The 18,797-nt window shown below is 37.1% G+C and overlaps 1 protein-coding gene across 2 annotated transcripts in view; it reads left to right on the forward strand.

Moving 5' to 3' along the window:
• The window catches only part of FBXL17 (F-box and leucine rich repeat protein 17), a 487,222-nt gene that overhangs the window by 14,609 nt on the left and 453,816 nt on the right, over window positions 1-18,797 (forward strand). For both annotated transcript variants that reach the window (XM_072736638.1, XM_072736637.1), the window contains exons 2-3: window positions 8,209-8,331; window positions 12,562-12,819. In XM_072736638.1, the coding sequence (XP_072592739.1) occupies window positions 8,209-8,331; window positions 12,562-12,819 (381 nt within the window). The remainder of the gene's footprint in view (window positions 1-8,208; window positions 8,332-12,561; window positions 12,820-18,797) is intronic.

An 18,797-nucleotide genomic window follows, 5' to 3' on the forward strand; every position in this document is an offset into this window, starting at 1 on the left:
ATTTATTTATTCATTCAGAGAGAGCGAGAGAGAGGCAGAGACACAGGCAGAGGGAGAAGCAGGCTCCATGCAGGGAGCCCGATGTGGGACTCGATCCCGGGTCCCCAGGATCACACCCTGGGCTGCAGGCCGCGTCAAACCGCTGCGCCACCGGGGCTGCCCTATTTGGTCTGATTTTTAGTTTCTTCCTTCTACTTGGCCTGTATTTAGTTTCCTCTTTTTAAAAACAAAAACAAAACAAAACTGATTTTATTTATTCATGAGAGACAGAGAGAGGGAGAGAGAGAGGCAGAGACACAGGTAGAGGGAGAAGCAGGCTCCATGGAGGGAGCCCGACGTGGGACTCGATCCTGGGTCCCCAGGGTCACGCCCTGGGGGGAAGGCAGCTGCTCAACCGCTGAGCCACCCGGGCATCCCGTTTCTTCTTCTTTTTGTAGTTCTGTAAGGTGGAAGTGTAGGTTATTGGTTTGAGATCTTTATTCTTAATACAGTTGTTTACAGCTATATTTCATAAGTTTTGGGATGTATTTTTGTTTTCATTTATCTTAATGTATTTTAAATTTTTCCTTGTGAATTTTTCTTACTAATTGTTTTATGTGTATTGTTTAATTTCCACTCATTTTCAGATTTCCTTTTCTACTGATTTCTAATTTCATTGTAGTTAGAGAAGAAAAATATTTTGTATTTCAGTCTTTTAAAATTTATTGAGACTTGATTTGAGCTAACATACGGTTTAGGTTTATGCATGTTCACTTGAGAAGAATGTATATTTTTTGTGTTGGGTTGAGTGTTGTATAAATATGTTAGGCCCAGTTCATTTAACTGTTCAGATTTTTTTGACTTCCTCGTTTGTCTTCTCTCTGGTGGTTTTATCCATTATTGAAATGGAGTGTTAAAGTCTCTAAGTATTGTAGAACTGTTTATTTTTCCCTTAAATTCTGTCAGTTTTCGATTGATCTATTTTGGACCTCTATTGTTACATGTATATATATAATTGCTATATGTTTTTTAGTGGATTTACCCTTTTATCATTCTGTAATTTTTTGGGTCTCTTGCAACAGTTTTTGTCTTAAAGTCTATTTTGTCACGTTAGTGTGGACACTGCAGTTCTTTCTTGGTTAGTATCTGAATAGAATACGTTTTTCCATCCTTTTACTTTTAACCTAAGTGTGTTCTTGGATCTAAAGCAAGTCTCTTATAGATTTGATCATCTTTTTGTTCCATTCCTTCATCCTGTTTCTAAATTGGAGAGTTCGTTTTTATATGTAATTACTGATAAGGAAAGACTTCTGCCATTTTCTTATTTGTTTTCTCTATTTTATACTTTTTGTTCGTCAATTCCTCTGTTGTTGCTCTTTGTATTAGATATTTTTAGTGTACTATTTTGATTCCCTTCTCTTCTAGCATATACATACATATATATGTATATACTTAGTTACTTAATATTTACTGTGGTGGTTATAATTAATACTATAATTTATAACAATGTAGTTTGAGTTAATACAGTTCCGTTGATGTTGAGCCTGTTGATGGTAATACCCCATGTCAGAAATTCCTGTAGTGTTTGCCTAGGCACACATTATTTATGGCATGCTCCACAGATATTTCTGCTACCAGGGCCCCTATTTATAGCTGGCGAGGTCTTCTGGTTCTCACTATGCCATATATAGCACACCAAGAACCATCTAGCTGGTTGAGGGTGAAGAGAAAGAGCAGTCTTGGGGCTCTGCCTTTATTAGGGTCCAAGGCTGGAGTGTCTAGGGTTTTCCAGATTTATTCTCTATTGGCTAATTTAAAGCAGAAAAGTCAGAATTTGGGTATTAGAAGGGAGAAACAGGGTCACTCAGGCAGTCCATTATCTAGGTTACCTGGGGTTTTCTGAAAGAGAGAACTTAATGGATGGTGGTAGCCTGGTTCCATATGTGGTTGTTTTTTTAGTAGCTGTGTCGTACAGCTGACAATATGTTTATTTGAAGTGGATGTCATGGCAGTCAAAAGCTTAGTGTTAGACGTGCTGTGATCAAAAAAGCTTATTGTCAGACACTTAAATTACAAATAACTAGTTTCAATGGTTTGTGAAAACTTAGTTCCTATATTTATATTGTTGCCACAACTTATGCTTTTATGTGCTTTGTGCATCCATTTATAATTATTTTTTTATATAGTTGTCTTTTCAGTCATGTAGAAGATAAAAGGGATACAAGCCCAAAATATATTAAATCTCAGGTAAATTAATTTACCTACATAAGTACCTGTCTTTATTTGTGTTTTTTATTTCTTTATGTGGTTTCAAACTACTGGCTCATGCTCTTTCCTTTCAGCCTGAAGAGCTCCCTGTAGCATTTCTTACAGTCAAGTCTGCTAGTGACATATTCCCTCAGTTTTTGTTTATCTGGAAATATTTTAATTTCTCCATCATTTTCAAAGAATAGTTTCGCCAGATACAGAGCACTTTCTTTCAGCACTGTAGATGTGTTTTCTCATTGCCTTTGGCTTACATAGTTTCTAGTGTGAAATCAGTTGTTAACCTTGAGAAGCCTTTGTACCTGATGAATTGCTTTTCTCTTCCTGCTTTTGGGGTTCTCCCTTTGTCTTCTGACAATTTGATTATAATGTGTCTGGGTGTAGAGTCTTCGAGTTAATCTTACTGGTGTTAATTGTGTTTATGAATGTCTAGATTCATTTCTTCCATCAGGTTTGTCAGGGATCAGCATTGTTTATTTATTTTTAAACTATTTTTAGGGGATCCCTGGGTGGCTCAGTGGTTGCACGCCTGCCTTCAGCCCAGGGTGTGATCCTGGAGTCCTGGGATCGAGTCCCACATCAGGCTCCCTGCATGTAGCCTGCTTCTCCCTCTGCCTGTAACTCTGCCTTTCTCTGTCTGTCTGTCTCTCAATGTGTCTCATAAATAAATAAAATCTTTAAAAATATTTTAAAAAAGATTTTATTTATTTGAGAGAGAAAGAGAGAGAGCAAGCACAAATGGGAGAGGGAGAGAGACGGAGGATGAGGGAGACAACTCACTGACTAGGGAGCGTAACATGGGGCTTGATCCCCTGAGGACCTGAGGGACCCTGAGATCATGACCTGAGCTGAAGGCAGATGCTTAACTGATTGCGCTGCCCAGGTATCTCAGCATTGTTATACTTAGACTTAAATCTCTATCTTACCTTCCTTGGCCTGTGATTACAGTTTTAGCTCAGTTTTCAAAGACTTTTCTGTGCTTGGGTTTGTTTGTTTGTTTTTTTTAAGATTTTATTTATTTATTCATGACAGAGAGAGAGAGAGAGAGAGAGGGAGAGAGGGAGACAGGCAGAGGGAGAAGCAGGCTCCATGCAGGGAGCCCGACATGGGACTCGATCCTGGGTCTCCAGGATCACATCCCAAGCTGAAGGTGGCGCTAAACTGCTGAGCCACCGGGGCTGCCCTCTGCTTGGGTTTCTTGCACATGTGTAGCTTTCTGGTTAACTCAGGATTTTTGTCACTATATATACACAGAGTTAGGGATCTTTTCTGATCCTTCCTTTATACTTTTATTTGCTTTTTAAATAATTTATTTATTTATTTGATAAAGAGAGTCAGGGAGCACAAGTGGGAGGAACAACAGAAGGAGAGGGCCAGGTAGGCTCTACTGAGTGGAGATGCGCATGTGGAGATGCGCATGTGGGGCTGGATCCCAGGACCCTGGGGTCATGACCCGAGCTGAAGGCAGCTGCTTAACCAGCTGAGCCACCATGTGCCCCTCCTTACATTCTTAGAGGCCCGTTTTCTTGGTTCTCTGGTTGGAAAGATGGAATTTCTCTGCGCTAGAGCCGCCTCTGCTATTACCTTTGTGTAACTGGGACTACTTTTATTTTTTTATTAAAAGATTTATTTATTTATTTAATTTTGGGGGAGGGGCAAATGGAGGAGAGAGAACATCCCAAGGAGACTCTCCACTGAGTGTGTAGTCAGAAGTGGGGCTTGACTCCATGACCCTGAGGTCATGACCTGAGCCAAAACCAAATAGTTGGATGCTTAACCAACTGAACTGCCCAGGTACCCCTGGGGCTACTTTAATGGTGATGTGTTAAGAAATAGGTAGTAAGGGGATGCCTGGGTGGCTTAGCGGTTGAGCGTCTGCCTTTGGCTCAAGGCATGATCCCAGGGTCCCGGGATCAAGTCCCACATCGGGCTCCCTGCAGGGAGCCTGCTTCTCTCTCTGCCTGTGTCTCTGCCTCTCTATCTGTGTCTTTCATGAATAAATAAATAAAATCTTTTTTTGTTTTTTGTTTTTTTTTTTTTTAATAAAATCTTTAAAAAAAAGTAGTAAGGATTCCTTTCACACTCTTTGGTCCAGAGTTCTCTTTGCTGGTTCTGTTGGCCAGAAAGATGGTTTTTACGTACCTGCCACATTCCAGCTCTGTGACTGAGGCTGTATTTGGGAGATGGCCAGCGGAGAGAAAAGAGAAAAGGGAAAGAAAAGAAAACCCAAAGTGAGGATTGTTCTCATATTCTTTATTTCACATTCTGTCCAGAAAGATAACTTTCTCTTGTATTTAAGTAGTGTCTTATGTATGCTTCCGCACAGGGGCCATCCTGTTCCATGATGGGAGATAAAAGGGAAGAAAACCTCAGGAAACTCATTACTGTTATTGGTCATTCTTTAAGTTTTGGCTCACCTTCCCAGTCCATCTGTTATTAACCTTTTAGAATCCTGAGTTAATTGCTTTTTGTATGTTGTCCAGTGGTTTTAGTTGTCATGAGTGGGAGTGTGAGGCTGGAGTGGGCTTAAGTCCATCTTTGCCAGGGATTCTTATGCTTTTTTTTTTTTTTCTCACTAGGTCCTTGGAAGAGGAATGATAGTTGTGAAGGGAAGGCAGTTATTTTCCCCAGGTTGAAGATTTAAGCTTAGTAGAGATTTTAGCTTAGACGTCTACAACTTTTGGCTGCACAGAGGTTTACCATTTTAAGTCATGGTTGTGATAGGAATCATTATATACTGCTTACTCTGTTCCAGACCTTGTTCCCAAAACTTTATTTATACTCCTTTGGTATTTATACTCCTTTGGTCTTCTCAGGTCAGTAGTGTATTATCTTCATTTTATAAAAAAAAGATTTTATTTATTCGAGAGAGAGAGAAAGAGAGAGAGAGAGGCAGAGGGAGAAGCAGGCTCCACGCGGGGAGCCCAATGTGGGACTCGATTCCAGGACTCCGGAATCACACCCTGAGCCGAAGGCAGATGCTCAGCTGCTGAGCCACCCAAGCATCCCTATTATCTCCATTTTAAAAATGAGGAAATTGGGGTGTCTGGACAGGTCAGTTGGTTAAGCATCTGTCTTTGGCTCAAGTCATGATCCCAAGATCCTGGGATTGAGCTCTGCATCAGGCTCCCTGCTTAGCAAGGAGTCTGCTTCTCCCCCTGCCTCTGCCCCTCCTCTCCATATTCTCTCTCTTTCTCTCAAATCTTAAAAAGAAAATAAAGATAAGCAAATTGAAGTACAGAGAGGTTAGGTAATTTGTGCAAGGCTCCATAGATAATAAATGATGGGACCATGATTTAAACCTAGCATAATACAATTTAGTGTTTTTTTTTTTTTTTAAGTTCACGACACACACACACACACACACACACACAGACTCACACACACAGGCAGAGACACAGGCAGAGGGAGAAGAAGGCTCCATGCAGGGAGCCTGTCATGGGACTTGATCCCGGGTCTCTAGGATCAGGCCCTGGGCTGAAGGCAGGTGCTAAACCGCTGAGCCACCCAGGGATCCCCCGACAATTTAGTGTTAGAGCATATCGTCTTGTTGAAATTTTCACTTCGTATTGTGGAAATTTTCATATACAGAGCAAAATAGAAAGTACTATAATGAACCTGCCCCTTGCTATGTATCATTCAACCAATTTTAATAGTTTTCTGTATTGGCCTTTTCTTGTTTCTTTCACTAACTTTTTTTTGCTTTTGATTAATATCTGAAAGCAAATTCTAAATATCATTTAAGGTAAAAACACTAAAGTATCTAAAATTAAAATGCACAATAGCTTTTAAAAATATAAGTACAGTATGAATATAATCAATATAATGAAAACTTAAAAAGTAAAGACTAATTTTCTTTTACTCGTCTAATATATATTTTATGTTCAGTTTAATGTGATTGTCTCAGAAGAATTTTCTTATAGTCAGTTCAGTTCCGGATCTCAATATGGTCTACACATTTTATTTGCTGATACATACACACACACACACACACACACACACATATATATATATATTTTAATATTTTATTTGTTCATGAGACACATAGAGAGGAGCAGAGACCCAGGCAGAGAGAGAAGCAGGCTCCATGCAGGGAGCCTGATGTGGGACTCGATCCCGGGACTCCAAGATCACACCAAAGGCAAAGGCAGATATTCAACCACTGAGCCACCCAGGCGTCCCTGTTGATACATATATTAATTGTAAACATTTATACTGGTCCTAACCCTTAACCTAGCCATCTTTTTGTGATTTTAGCTATTTATTTATTTATTTAAGAGCTAGAGACAGCATGAGCATGGGGGAGAGGAGGGGAGAAGCAGACTGCCTGCCATGTACGAGAAGCCCAACTTGGGGCTTGATCTCAGGACTCCGACACCATGACCTGAACCAAAGGCAGATGCCTAACCAACTGAGCCACCCAGGTGCCCCGATTTTAACTTTTAAAAAAAAATTTTTTTTATTTTTTTAGATTTTATTTATTTATGTATTCATGAAAGACACACAGAGAGAGAGGCAGAGACACAGGCAGAGGGAGAAGCAGACTCCATGCAGGGAGCCTGATGTGGGACTTGATCCTGGGACCCCAGGATCACACCCTGGGCCAAAGGCAGGCACCAAACCGCTGAGCCACCCAGGGATCCCCGATTTTAACTTTTTAAAACTCTGAAAATTAAGCCTCTTATTTTAGAATAGTCTTAGAAAATTTGCAAAGATAGTAGAGTTCCCATATATTCCTCAACTACTTTCAATTTTCCCTAATTTGATTATCTTCCATTATTACCATTGTACATTTACCAAAACCGTGAAATCAGTATCAGTATAGTTTTTCTGTTGCTGTTCTTTTTCTAATTCAGGGTTGTATTAGTTGTCATTTCTCTTTCTTCTCTTCTGGTCTGTGATAGGTTCTAAGTCTTTCCTCGTTTTTCTGACTCTGAATTTTTTTGAGGAGTTGTTTTTAAAAATTTTTTTAAAGTATTTTATTCATTTATTTGAGAGAGAGAGAGAGAGAGAGAGAGAGAGAGAGAGAGAGAGCACATGCACGAGCCAAAGGAGCAGCAGGCAGAGGGAGAGGGAGAAGCAGGGTCCCTGCTAAACAAGGAGTCTGATGTGGGGTTCAGTCCCAGGACTCTGGGATCATGACCTGAGGCGAAGGCAGACACCTAACTGACTGAGCTACCCAGGTGCCTCTGAGGTGTTCTTATTAGGATTTTGTAGGATGTCCCATCGTTAGCATATATGACTTTTTTCTCAGGGTTTGATTGGGGTTGTGAATTTCTGGAAAAAAATTATAGAGGTAAAGCGTCTTTCTTACGATTTATTTTCATTATTTAAAAAAATTATATAAAAGTTCACAAGGTTCCAAGGTCAAAACTGAAAAACTATCTATCTTTAAATTAGTGTTACTTTGATCCTTTTTCCTCTACTTTTTTCTCCCTTCCCCTAAAGGTAAGCGTTTTTACTAGTTTTTGGCTTCTCCTTCCCATCTCTCTTTTTTTTAATACTGCCAAACTCTTTTTCTCTCTCTTTTGCTTTCCCACCCCCCACTTTTTACATAAAAGGTGATATTTAGCACATATTCTTTGTTTTTAAAGATTTATTTATTTATTTATTTATTTATTTATTTGAGAGAGAGGCAGGCAGAGACACACAGGCAGAGGGAGAAGCAGGCTCCATGCAGGGAGCCCGACGTGGGACTCGATCCCGAGTCTCCAGGATCGCGCCCTGGGCTAAAGGCAGGTGCCAAACTGCTGAGCCACCCAGGGATCCCCTTTAGCACATATTCTTAACTCTTATACCATACTTCCTCTTCAGGACACACTCTCTAATAATGATTTTTCTAATAATGGCCTTTGTATTCAAGATGGTTTTCTGTTTTAAAATGTTCTTTTTTCCTAATAAAAACCTTTTCCAGTGCCTTTAAAGTGTTTAGCACATATTAAATGGTTCCCCTTTTATTCACAGATATTTTCCAATTTATCCCTGGATGAGCGTTGCCTTTCTGCCTCATTGGTTTGCAAGTACTGGCGTGACCTTTGTTTAGATTTCCAGTTTTGGAAGCAGCTGGATCTTAGTAGTCGTCAGCAGGTATGGAATCTAATTCTGAGAAACACTCACTTTGACCTATTAAAAGAGTATCTTTATTTCTCTTCAGAAGTCACTTCTTTTAATGTTGTAGTTTTTCAAGATGGTTCAAGTGATTATAATTTATAATTCCTTGCTATAGTAATTTTTGTGTGTGCATTATGTTAAAGCTAGGTTCTTGTGGTGGAGAAGATATGTTTTAATGTGGATTGGTAATTTTGGTTTACTTCTTAATCCTCTTTGTCTAAGTCTTCTATATCTTCTCCCTTTTTTCATTACCTTCAAAGAAAGTTATTAAACTTTTCCCCATTTTTTAGAGGGCTTATATCATGAATATTAGTTTAATAGTAGAAAATAATGGCAAGTGTTTATATAATGGTGCTGATATGGCATATACTGTTCTCTGGGCTTTACATATACTAAAGCATTTGATGCTTGTAACAATGTTATGAGTCAAAACTATCATTATTCTTTTTAATCTATTATTATTATACTATTAATAATAGTATCCTTATGCTATTGTAGGTGAATAAATATTCTTGTACAGTTGTTATAATTGAAGAAATAGAAGCAAAATGGACTAAGATATCTTGCTTTAATTTTTCAATCCTCCCTATTGCCTGGCTGCCCAATGTGTTTATATGGTGGCATAAATTAGAAAAAAAGATAGAGCTAATAGTTTTAATTGCAAACAATTTGTTGGGCTTGTTGGATTCTTCTTTAGACTTGGTTGTTAGTACTTGGCATTGGAAATACATAAAATATCCAATAAGAATAGGATTTTATTGGAGTATTGAACCTGCTCTAAACCCTTCCAGGATATTTTAAGGTAGTGGTGCTGGTACATGTTGAACAACTGGCTTTCAGAAACAAACAGAAAGCTGTGTTTTATGGTATTTGCTAGTTTTTTGGTGCAAATGTTCCACCATAGCCAATTTCAGGCTACTAATGTGATATCACTGTGTACTGATGTCACTGACTTGGAAAGAGGTGCACATTACAGGCTCTTGTGAGTTGGTACAAGCCAACTTTAGCACATCACTGGTGGTAGTGTATGTGTATATAACTATATGCTCTAAACAAAATAAGCAAATTCCTGAGCATTGTATGTAAGTTTTCTTTTTGTTTTTCCGCCTCATTGGTTGGAGATTGAAATAATTACAGAATTAGTCATTTCCCTGCTTGGGTCCATGAAATTTGTGTCTAAGAAAATGGTGAGTATTTAGTTAGTTGTGGCTGGTAGAGTGGAAAGAAGTAATGTGAAATAATGCATTGGCTCTTTCCTTCATTAGGCTTGGATATCTGAGCTATTTGTTATAAACTCAGACTAAGAATAGCTTTTCACCTCTGCTGGTACTTAGGTCTGGAGATGAAAAAAGAAAAAAAATAGAAGGAGAGGCATGTCAGAGTTGTAGCTTTGAAGGTAACTGTCTGCAATTTTGCTTTTTCCAGCAAGCATAAAGGCAGTTGCAAGCTTGGCTCTTCCTCTTATAGCTCCTGAACATTTCAGTTCTTTCCTTCTTCTGTTCTAAATTTCATCACATGCATTTTCTTTTACCATTGTTTGTACTCAAGGGACTTGAATAATATTAACTTTCCTTTCTTTTTTCTTTTTCCTTTTAATTGAAATTTACCTGATGCACAATGTTACATTAGTTTCAGGTGTACAACATAGTGATTTGACAATTCTGTATGTTATACTGTACTTATCACCATATAATGCTACTGCCACACCATTGACTATATTCCCTGTGCTTTACCTTTCATCTTGATGTCTTATGTCATCACTGGGTAAGGAATATGTAGAGGTTGATTTTTAAAGTATGTTTAAAATTCAGATGGCCACATAAATTTTTTACTACATGAATTTTAAGCTTACTTATATTTAATTTTGAGTTTTCTGATAAGAACTATTTAATTTTGAGTTTCCTGATAAGAACTATTCTGATAAGAACTATGTCCAATAAGATATGGACATCTGTATGTAATCTTTGATGTGCTCATAAGCAAAATGATATATTTTCTAAGCCATAGATTAGTTATATATGAGGTAGTATTCTTTTTTTTTTTTATGAGGTAGTATTCTTAAAGAAGTAGTAAAACAATTAAAGTTTATATTTTGTGGTACATATCATCTAATTTGGTTAAGTATTATAAGTTACAATTCATATAGCATGATAAGAGATATACACTATTTGATGAATTAAAAATAAGAACAAAATGTTTAAAATCTCAGTACAGTTTTGTTTATGGGGAGTTTTTGTTGAGTTTGAAAGTTAAAGTAACCTTCCTAGTAAGGAATGATCTATATCTTTGGCTTTTAATGGAAACTAACACATATATTCTTGCTTGGTGTTTTTCCACACCACTTCTGACACCACATGTGTGGAATTGTTTTTGTTCTCACAGATTCTCTGTTAACACCTGGGTGTTCAACAATTCAGTTCAATTCTGAAATTAACTCCTGGGGGTAGTGCAAAACCTCACAGGTTATTGGCTTAGTCCCATAAGACTGTCCCCACTTCATAGGCCAGTCAGTCACAAGTCCCAGGAGTCATCTGTACTTCTCACTAACCAGCTGTAAATTTAGGAGTCCCCTTGACCTTTTCCCCAGGCTTGATAATTTGCTAGAATGAATTGTAGGGTTCTTCTGAGTCTTCGTTGTTACAGAATCACCCGTTTGCTTTGGCTGTCTCCTTCCTATCTCTGCTCTTATGGGGACATGGGGACAGCCCTGGAGTCAGAAGACTTGTCATTTTGTATCCTGGTGTCTATTCTGAGTGTGAGATGCTCCTTTCCATTGTTAAGATTCCTGAGGCGTTACTTTTTCTTTTATAATAAAATGCAAACCCCATCTTCATCCCTATGTTTTCCTGGCTGTGTCTGGCTGTTTTCATGTTGGCTGCAGCCGGCCGGCGGTGGCTTCCTCTTGCCATGACGACTTCTAATTGCCATGCACAGTATGTTCAGTTAGATAGCTCTTCATTGTAAACAAACTGTTAACTGCCCAGCGCAGCTCTTATAAATCAACCTAACATTTATAAGATCTCTTCTGACTCGATTCTTTGTGTTTCTTTTTAAATCCCTGCATGCCTTTTCATTCTTTTTCCTACCAAAAAAGGGGATTTTTTTTTTTTAAAAGAGACAAAGGAAGCTCAAATTCACTCATTCTAGGAATTTTTAAAAAATCTGTCTTGAGTCATGTTGCCAACCAGCTCGCTTTTGTACTTTGAGTGTTTGGAGTCTCAGGATGAAGGCATATGCCAGCCCTAGAGTTTTGGAGGATGGTACAAACCCTAGCCCTCTCCTGATGTGCTCCAGAGCTTGGTTTTGACTTATATAAAAAAAAAAAAAAAACCTGAGTTACAGAACTCAGAAAAATACTTATGTCTACTGGTTTATTGTAAAAGATACAATTCTGGACTGACCAGATGGAAAAGATACATAGGACAAAATAAGCAGGGGAAGAAGATGTGGAGCTTCCATTCCGTCTGTGGGCATGTCACCCTCCCAGCACTTGAAGGTGTTCACAAACCCAGAAGCTCTTCGAATCTCAATGTTCAAGAGTTTTTATAACCCAGTCTCTAGCTCCCCTACGCTCCTAGGAAGTCAGGGGTTTGGGGCTGAAAATGACCACCATCTAATCACATGGTGTTTGGTCTTTCTGGTGACCAGACCCCGTTCTGATACTGTTCGGGGAGCCCCAACTTAAGCTGCTTCATTAGTATAAACTCCAATGTGGTCAAAATGTATGGGGCTTGTTAGGAATAAGAAAAGACATTCCTCTTAATCAGGAAATTACAAGAGTTATAGGAGCTCTGTTCCAGGGACTGGAAGCAAAGACCAAGTATGTATTTTCTATTATACCACAATTCTTGTTATGCTTTATTTTATTTATTTTTTTAAGATATCCATTTATTTGACAGAGAGAGAGAGAGAGAGCACGAGTGCACAAGTAGGGGTAGTGGTGGAAGGAGAAGCAGGCTTCCCACCATGCAGGGACCCCAATGTGGGGCTCGATCCCAAGCCCCTGGGATCATTACCTGAGCCCAAGGCAGGCACTTAACTGACTGAGCTACCCAGGCACCCCTTATTATGCTTTGATATTAAATAAGAAGGTTTCCTTTGATTGTGCTATTATATTATTTACTAGGGAAGATTTAATTAAAGATAAAGATAAATAAGTTTCACTTGCAGCAAAGTTTAAATTTATTGCTTTTTTTCCTCTCATAGGTCACTGATGAATTATTGGAAAAAATTGCATCAAGAAGTCAGAATATAATTGAAATCAACATTTCTGATTGTCGCAGTATGTCTGATACTGGCGTATGTGTTCTAGCATTTAAGTGTCCTGGACTTCTTAGGTATACAGCCTACAGGTGTAAACAGCTTTCTGACACTTCTATTATTGCGGTTGCCTCTCACTGTCCTTTACTTCAGAAAGTTCATGTAGGCAACCAGGACAAACTTACTGATGAAGGACTCAAACAGGTAAATTTTAGCATCTATAAAATGATTTTACTCTGATTAACTAAAAATGTTTGCTTGAAGCTACACATTAAAAGATTATTATGTTAAAAATAATGTGCAGAGACTAAAATAAGCCATTTTATTTTTCTCTTGTATCCATGAATGTCTTCTTTAGTAAACTAGAGTGTCATGGTCATAAATGATAAATTAACTTTGTTGTGTTTTATAGTGTATTTGTGAACTTCTGTGACAAACTGTTTATTAATTTATTCATTTGTTACTTAAATTTTATACCAAATTTTGCTTCAGGTACCAATGGTGTACAGTTTGGGTCAGCATGAGGTTTTAAAAATTTTAATTTACCTTTTATGTTACTAGATGATACAATTATGTGCCTTAAAATGTATGTTGTAAGGCATAAATGGAAGTCCAAATTAAAGAGTATAAAATGAAATAAAAGGTAGGAATTACCTATATTTAGAACAATAATTTGATTTAAAATACTATTATATAAGTATTTTCTCTTTGATGCACTTCTTTGGAAATGGCATTTAAGATTTCTTGTCTCAGAGTGGATTATTCATTCAGTAAATATTGAATGGATTCTGTATGCCAGGCCCTGAATTTGTGAATATTGTGAATATTTAGTAATTCTCCCACTATTGTATTGGGTGCTTACTGTATTTTAACATTTAACCCTTGAAATAACTTTGTGAAATAGTTAGTGTTAAACTTATTTTGAATTAAGGCTTAGAGAGATTAATTAACTTGCTTGATGTTTAGCAAATGATGGAGCTGGGATTTAAAGCCTAGATTCTTCAAAATCTCTTCCATCTTTCCACTGTTTCACTCTAATAGACTAAAAGACCTTCTCTAAGATCTTGAATAAAGGGGCTTGCTCTTTGTTTTTTTTTTTTTTTTTTAATTTTTTTTGTTTATTCATGATAGTCACACACAGAGAGAGGCAGAGACATAGGCAGAGGGAGAAGCAGGCTCCATGCACCGGGAGACTGACGTGGGATTCGATCCTGGTTCTCCAGGATCGTGCCCTGGGCCAAAGGCAGGCGCCAAACCGCTGCGCCACCCAGGGATCCCGGGGCTTGCTCTTTGATAGCAGAGGCCGTGCACCTTTGCCATTCTACTTACCATTGCTTTGGCAAACACTTTTGGAAGAAAGAACTAATAATTTCATTTAAAAACTTTGTTAGGATTAATGTTTGAATTTAGAATTGGAGTGCAGTTCTTACATTTCCCAATAAAAGTAGAGTATCAGTGAAGTCCTAGATTTAAGTTTGATCCGAGATGAACTTAGAAATAAATGAAGATCCTTAAATTTAAATACTATAGATTAATCAAAAGCTCAGTATTAGAAGAAATCTTGGAATATTGTATCCTAAATAGTACTGGTGTGTCAGTCCAATTTATATATTATGAATGCTAAAATGTATATGGGAGCCTATTTTGTCTGCAAAGGGAAATTGTGCAATAACAGTGTTACTTGTTTTAATATTTGTCCTAATCCATTTCTGTTATATATAGGATTACTCACTAGCAATATGAAGCTCTTAAATGTATTAGGACAAATTAATCTTTAATGGGGAAATTCTAAATTTTACCAACATGGCATGGTTTTTTTGTGATGGAAAAGTCCCAGCAAATTATATTTCACAATGAATCATTTTTAAAGTTCTCTGTATTTATTAAGAAACGGACTAAATTTTGTTATGTATTTAAATATGATATAATATGGATAGGTACCAGTTGAGCAGATTATTAAGGGTGTCCTTATAAGAATAAGGCCATAGTTATGGTTAAAATAGATGGAAAAAGAATCCCTAGAGGAACTACACTTAAATATGCCAGTCAAGTATCATGAATTTATCCATCTTTACAACTTTGAGATTAATTATGTTAAATCTTTGCTAGAATGTAGGGTATTTTGAAACCCATTAATTTATGATAGATTAGATGTTTGCTTCAGATTTTCATGTTTTCTGAATTAGTTATATATGAAGTAATAATCTGATAAAAGTAGTAAAACAATCTAAATTTTTTTCATCCATAAGTAATTTTAAGTAATTAAATTACATTAAGTGATTATATAGGAACCTCATTGCAGTATACTTTCCTATACATGACACTTTCCTATACACAGTGTATTATATACTATAGCAGAGTGTGTCCTATTTCAGCTTCTTTCTTCTGATGGAATAGTGTTGTGGTATAGTAGAAAGAGAATGGCTTTCATTTATACATAAAATAGAATAAAAATTTTTTGATATACATACATAGCATTATATGCACATTAATATTTTTTGTTCTATATTATATAAATGTTGGCCTTGACTCAGTAAATTTACTTCAAGTCCCATTGATGTTTGGTGAGCTGTGCTTTGGCATATGCTATAGTTTTAGTGAACTAACAATTTAGAAATATATAACAAAGTTCCAAAACACTTAGAATGGAGCTGTTCATAATTGATGGCTTTTCCTGGGATCATTTTTTCTTTTTTACTCAAACATAGCATTTGATTGAATTGTTGATCCTGCAGTTAAAGTTGCAGGGTTTTGAGTTTTTTTTCCCTCTTCTGTTGTAAAAACTGACAAATGTTTTAGAATGGTATGCATATATTTTATTGATAATATCTTTTTTTTAAGATTTTATTTATTTATTAATGAGAGACACAGAGAGAGAGACAGAGGCACAGAGGGAGAAGCAGGCTCCATGCAGGGAGCTTGACATGGGACTCGATCCGGGGTCTCCAGGATCACACCCCGGGCTGAAGGTGGCGCTAAACCGCTGAGCTACCCAGGCTGCCCTGATAATATCTTTAAAATATATTTCAATCATAACAACTATAATTTTAATTGACTTTAGCAAATACATGAAATGTATTTTTGAGCTCTATATGTTTATAAAAGTAGTTACATAAAGTATTTCAGTGTGGAGTTCTAATGGATTTAAATTTTATTATTTTAAGTATTGCATTCTACTTAACAGTGTTTCTAAAACTTATGTGAAGCACCTAAATATCAGACTGTTTTTGGCTGAACAATATATTCTTTGTGAAATACCTCCTTGAAATCCATAAAAATAATTCCCAAGTAATTTTACCAGTGGAATGTATCTGTCATATACATCTTATAAAAACTACAATCACATAAGTGATAGAGGAAAGCACTAAATATTAAGAGTAATAAACTCTGAGTTTTTATAGTATTTCATTGCCATCGAACACTTGCCAGGAAGAAGAGATAGGCATAGCTACAGTATTCAAAGAAATCTAAGGATTTATATCCATTAAGTTACTATTTTATGTGACTACTTGTATTTAATCTTAGCCATTTAATACCTCAATACAATTCATGTATTTCTGTAGAAATTTGGAAATAGTCACTATAGATATCTTCTCAGATTAAAATGGCACCCAAATAATAAATGTTGCATTAGTAAATTTATCTTGCTTTATTATGAGTTTTTAGGTCTTTAAATATAAATATTTAATATTTATATTTAATATCAGCGTGTAGGCAGTTCCAAATCCTCCTCAAAAGAGAAACATCAAAAACAAGCAGACACTTTTAGAACCAACTTTGCCAGAACTCTGGAAAAATGCCTGTACTTTCCAGCAACTAAAGCAAATGTTGAACCAAGGAAAAGGCAGTTGAAAAATGGTAGGAAGGCTTTGTGGCATTTTTACTTGTCTGTGTCCCCCACCCTCCCCAGCTAGGCAACAGTCTTGAAGATAGCAGCCTAGATCCAGAGGGAGCAAAGCAGAGCTTATTAAAAAGTATCATCTTTGCCTATTCTAACCTGTCTGGGAGTTTCTTGAAGGATTGATGCAAGGTGCTTATATCTGTTTCACCTAACTGAGGCTGGAGAAGCAGTGGGCATTGACTGAAATATGGTAAGGCAAACAAAAACTGCAGATCCTCATGACAAAAGATTATGGCTGAGTCTTACTTTAGACCTGAGAAGAAAAGCCAGGGAGAGAATTTCTTTGGGAAATTAGGGTAGTCAAAGTGCCAGTGTATACCGGGGAATTTAGAAAACCATGTGTATACCTAAGGTAGGACTCATGGCTCAGGAAATATTTGAGAAACCCTTAAGCTTTCCCTGGCTCTTCTCTTGGCTTTTTTTTTTTTTTAATTTTTTATTTATTTATGATAGTCACAGAGAGAGAAAGACAGAGAGGCAGAGACACAGGTAGAGGGAGACGCAGGCTCCATGCACCGGGAGCCCGATGTGGGATTCGATCCCGGGTCTCCAGGATCGCGCCCTGGGCCAAAGGCAGGCGCCAAACTGCTGCGCCACCCAGGGATCCCTTCTCTTGGCTTGATGCAGGTAGTGACAGCCAAGACAGCATTGTACATATCATGGCTAAGTGTTGAAGGAGTACCCCAGCACAGAACTAGTCTAGTCTAAGAAACATGTTTTTTTGTTTCTTTTTTTTTTTAAGCTCTTTGTACTCAAGGAAATACCAGTCAAAACAGTGGCTGAACATAAGCCAGTTATATATAATTTCTTTGATAATTATAGAAAGAGAAGGGTGAGAATCTGATTTTTAAAGTTACCATGTTATAATACACCATAATACTTGAATGTCCGGGTTTCACCACCAACAAAAGCACAAGGTTATGCAAAAAAAAACCACAAAAAAACAAAACAAAACAAAAAAACAAAACAAAACAGGAAAGAAAAACAGGAAAGAATGGCTCACCCAGAGGAAAAAAAATTGATAGAAACCATTCTTTTTTTTTTTTTTTTTAAGATTTTATTTTAATTTATTTATTCATGAGAGACACAGAGAGAGGCAGAAACACAGACAGAGGGATAAGCAGGCTCCATGCGGGGAACCCGATGTGAGACTTGATCCCGGGACTCAAGGATCACATGCTGAGCGGAAGGGAGGCACTCAACCACTGAGTGACCCAGGCGTCCCATATAGAAACCATTTTTGAGGAAGTCCAGACATTGAACTTTGTAGGAAGATATTTTATTTTATTTTATTTTATTTTATTTTATTTTTTTATTTTTTTTTTTTTTGGAAGATATTTTAAATCAATTATTGTAAACATTGTACAAGAGTTAAAGGAAAGCATGGACAAACAACTAAAAGTTCTGGAAACTGAAAGAATTCTAGAAAAAATGATGTATGAAAAAAATTGAGAATAATCAGTAAAGATCCTAGAAATAATACAGAGGAACTAAATAGTAATTCTGGAGTTGAGAATTATAAAGTTTGCTAGAGGAATGCAACATCAAATGTGGGAAGGCAGAAGAAACAATCTGTGAACTTGGAGATAGGACAAAGTGAATTATTGCAACTGAGAAGATAAAGACAAAAGAATGAAGAAAAGTCAATAGAGCCTAAAGGACCTGTGAGATACCATAAAGGAGAACATAATTTGCATTATTGTAGTCCCAGAAGGAGAAGGGAGAGAGAAAGAGGCAGGAAGAGTATTTGGAGAAATAATGACCAAAAGTATCAAATTTGATGAAAGACATGCATCTATATATCTAAGAAACTCAACTCCAGGCAGGTTAATTTTAAAGAGACCTACAATGAGACACATAATAATTGTCAAAAGTCAAAGAGAAATAGAGAATCTTGAAAGCAGCAACAAGAGCAGTGACTCCTATAGTGTACAAGGGATCCTTGGTAAGATTAATAATTGATTTCTCATACGAAAACATGGAAATCAGAAAGTAATAGACTCACATCTCTAACCTAATCTATCATCTATCTATTTTATCTATCTATCTCTATCTATCTATCTATCTATCTATCTATCTATCTATCTATCTATCTAAAGATTTTATTTACTAGAGAGAGAGAGCGAGCTTGAGCAGGGGGAGGGGCAAAGGGAAAAAACAGACTCCCCACTGAGTGGGGAGCTCAATGTGGGGCTTGATCCTGGGATTCCAGGATCACAACCTGAACTGAAGGCATATGCTCAACTGACTGAGCCACCCAGGTGCCCCTGGACTGATGTAT

This window comes from Vulpes vulpes, chromosome 14 (genome assembly GCF_048418805.1).
Source record: "Vulpes vulpes isolate BD-2025 chromosome 14, VulVul3, whole genome shotgun sequence".
Classification (NCBI taxonomy): Eukaryota; Metazoa; Chordata; class Mammalia; order Carnivora; family Canidae; genus Vulpes; species Vulpes vulpes.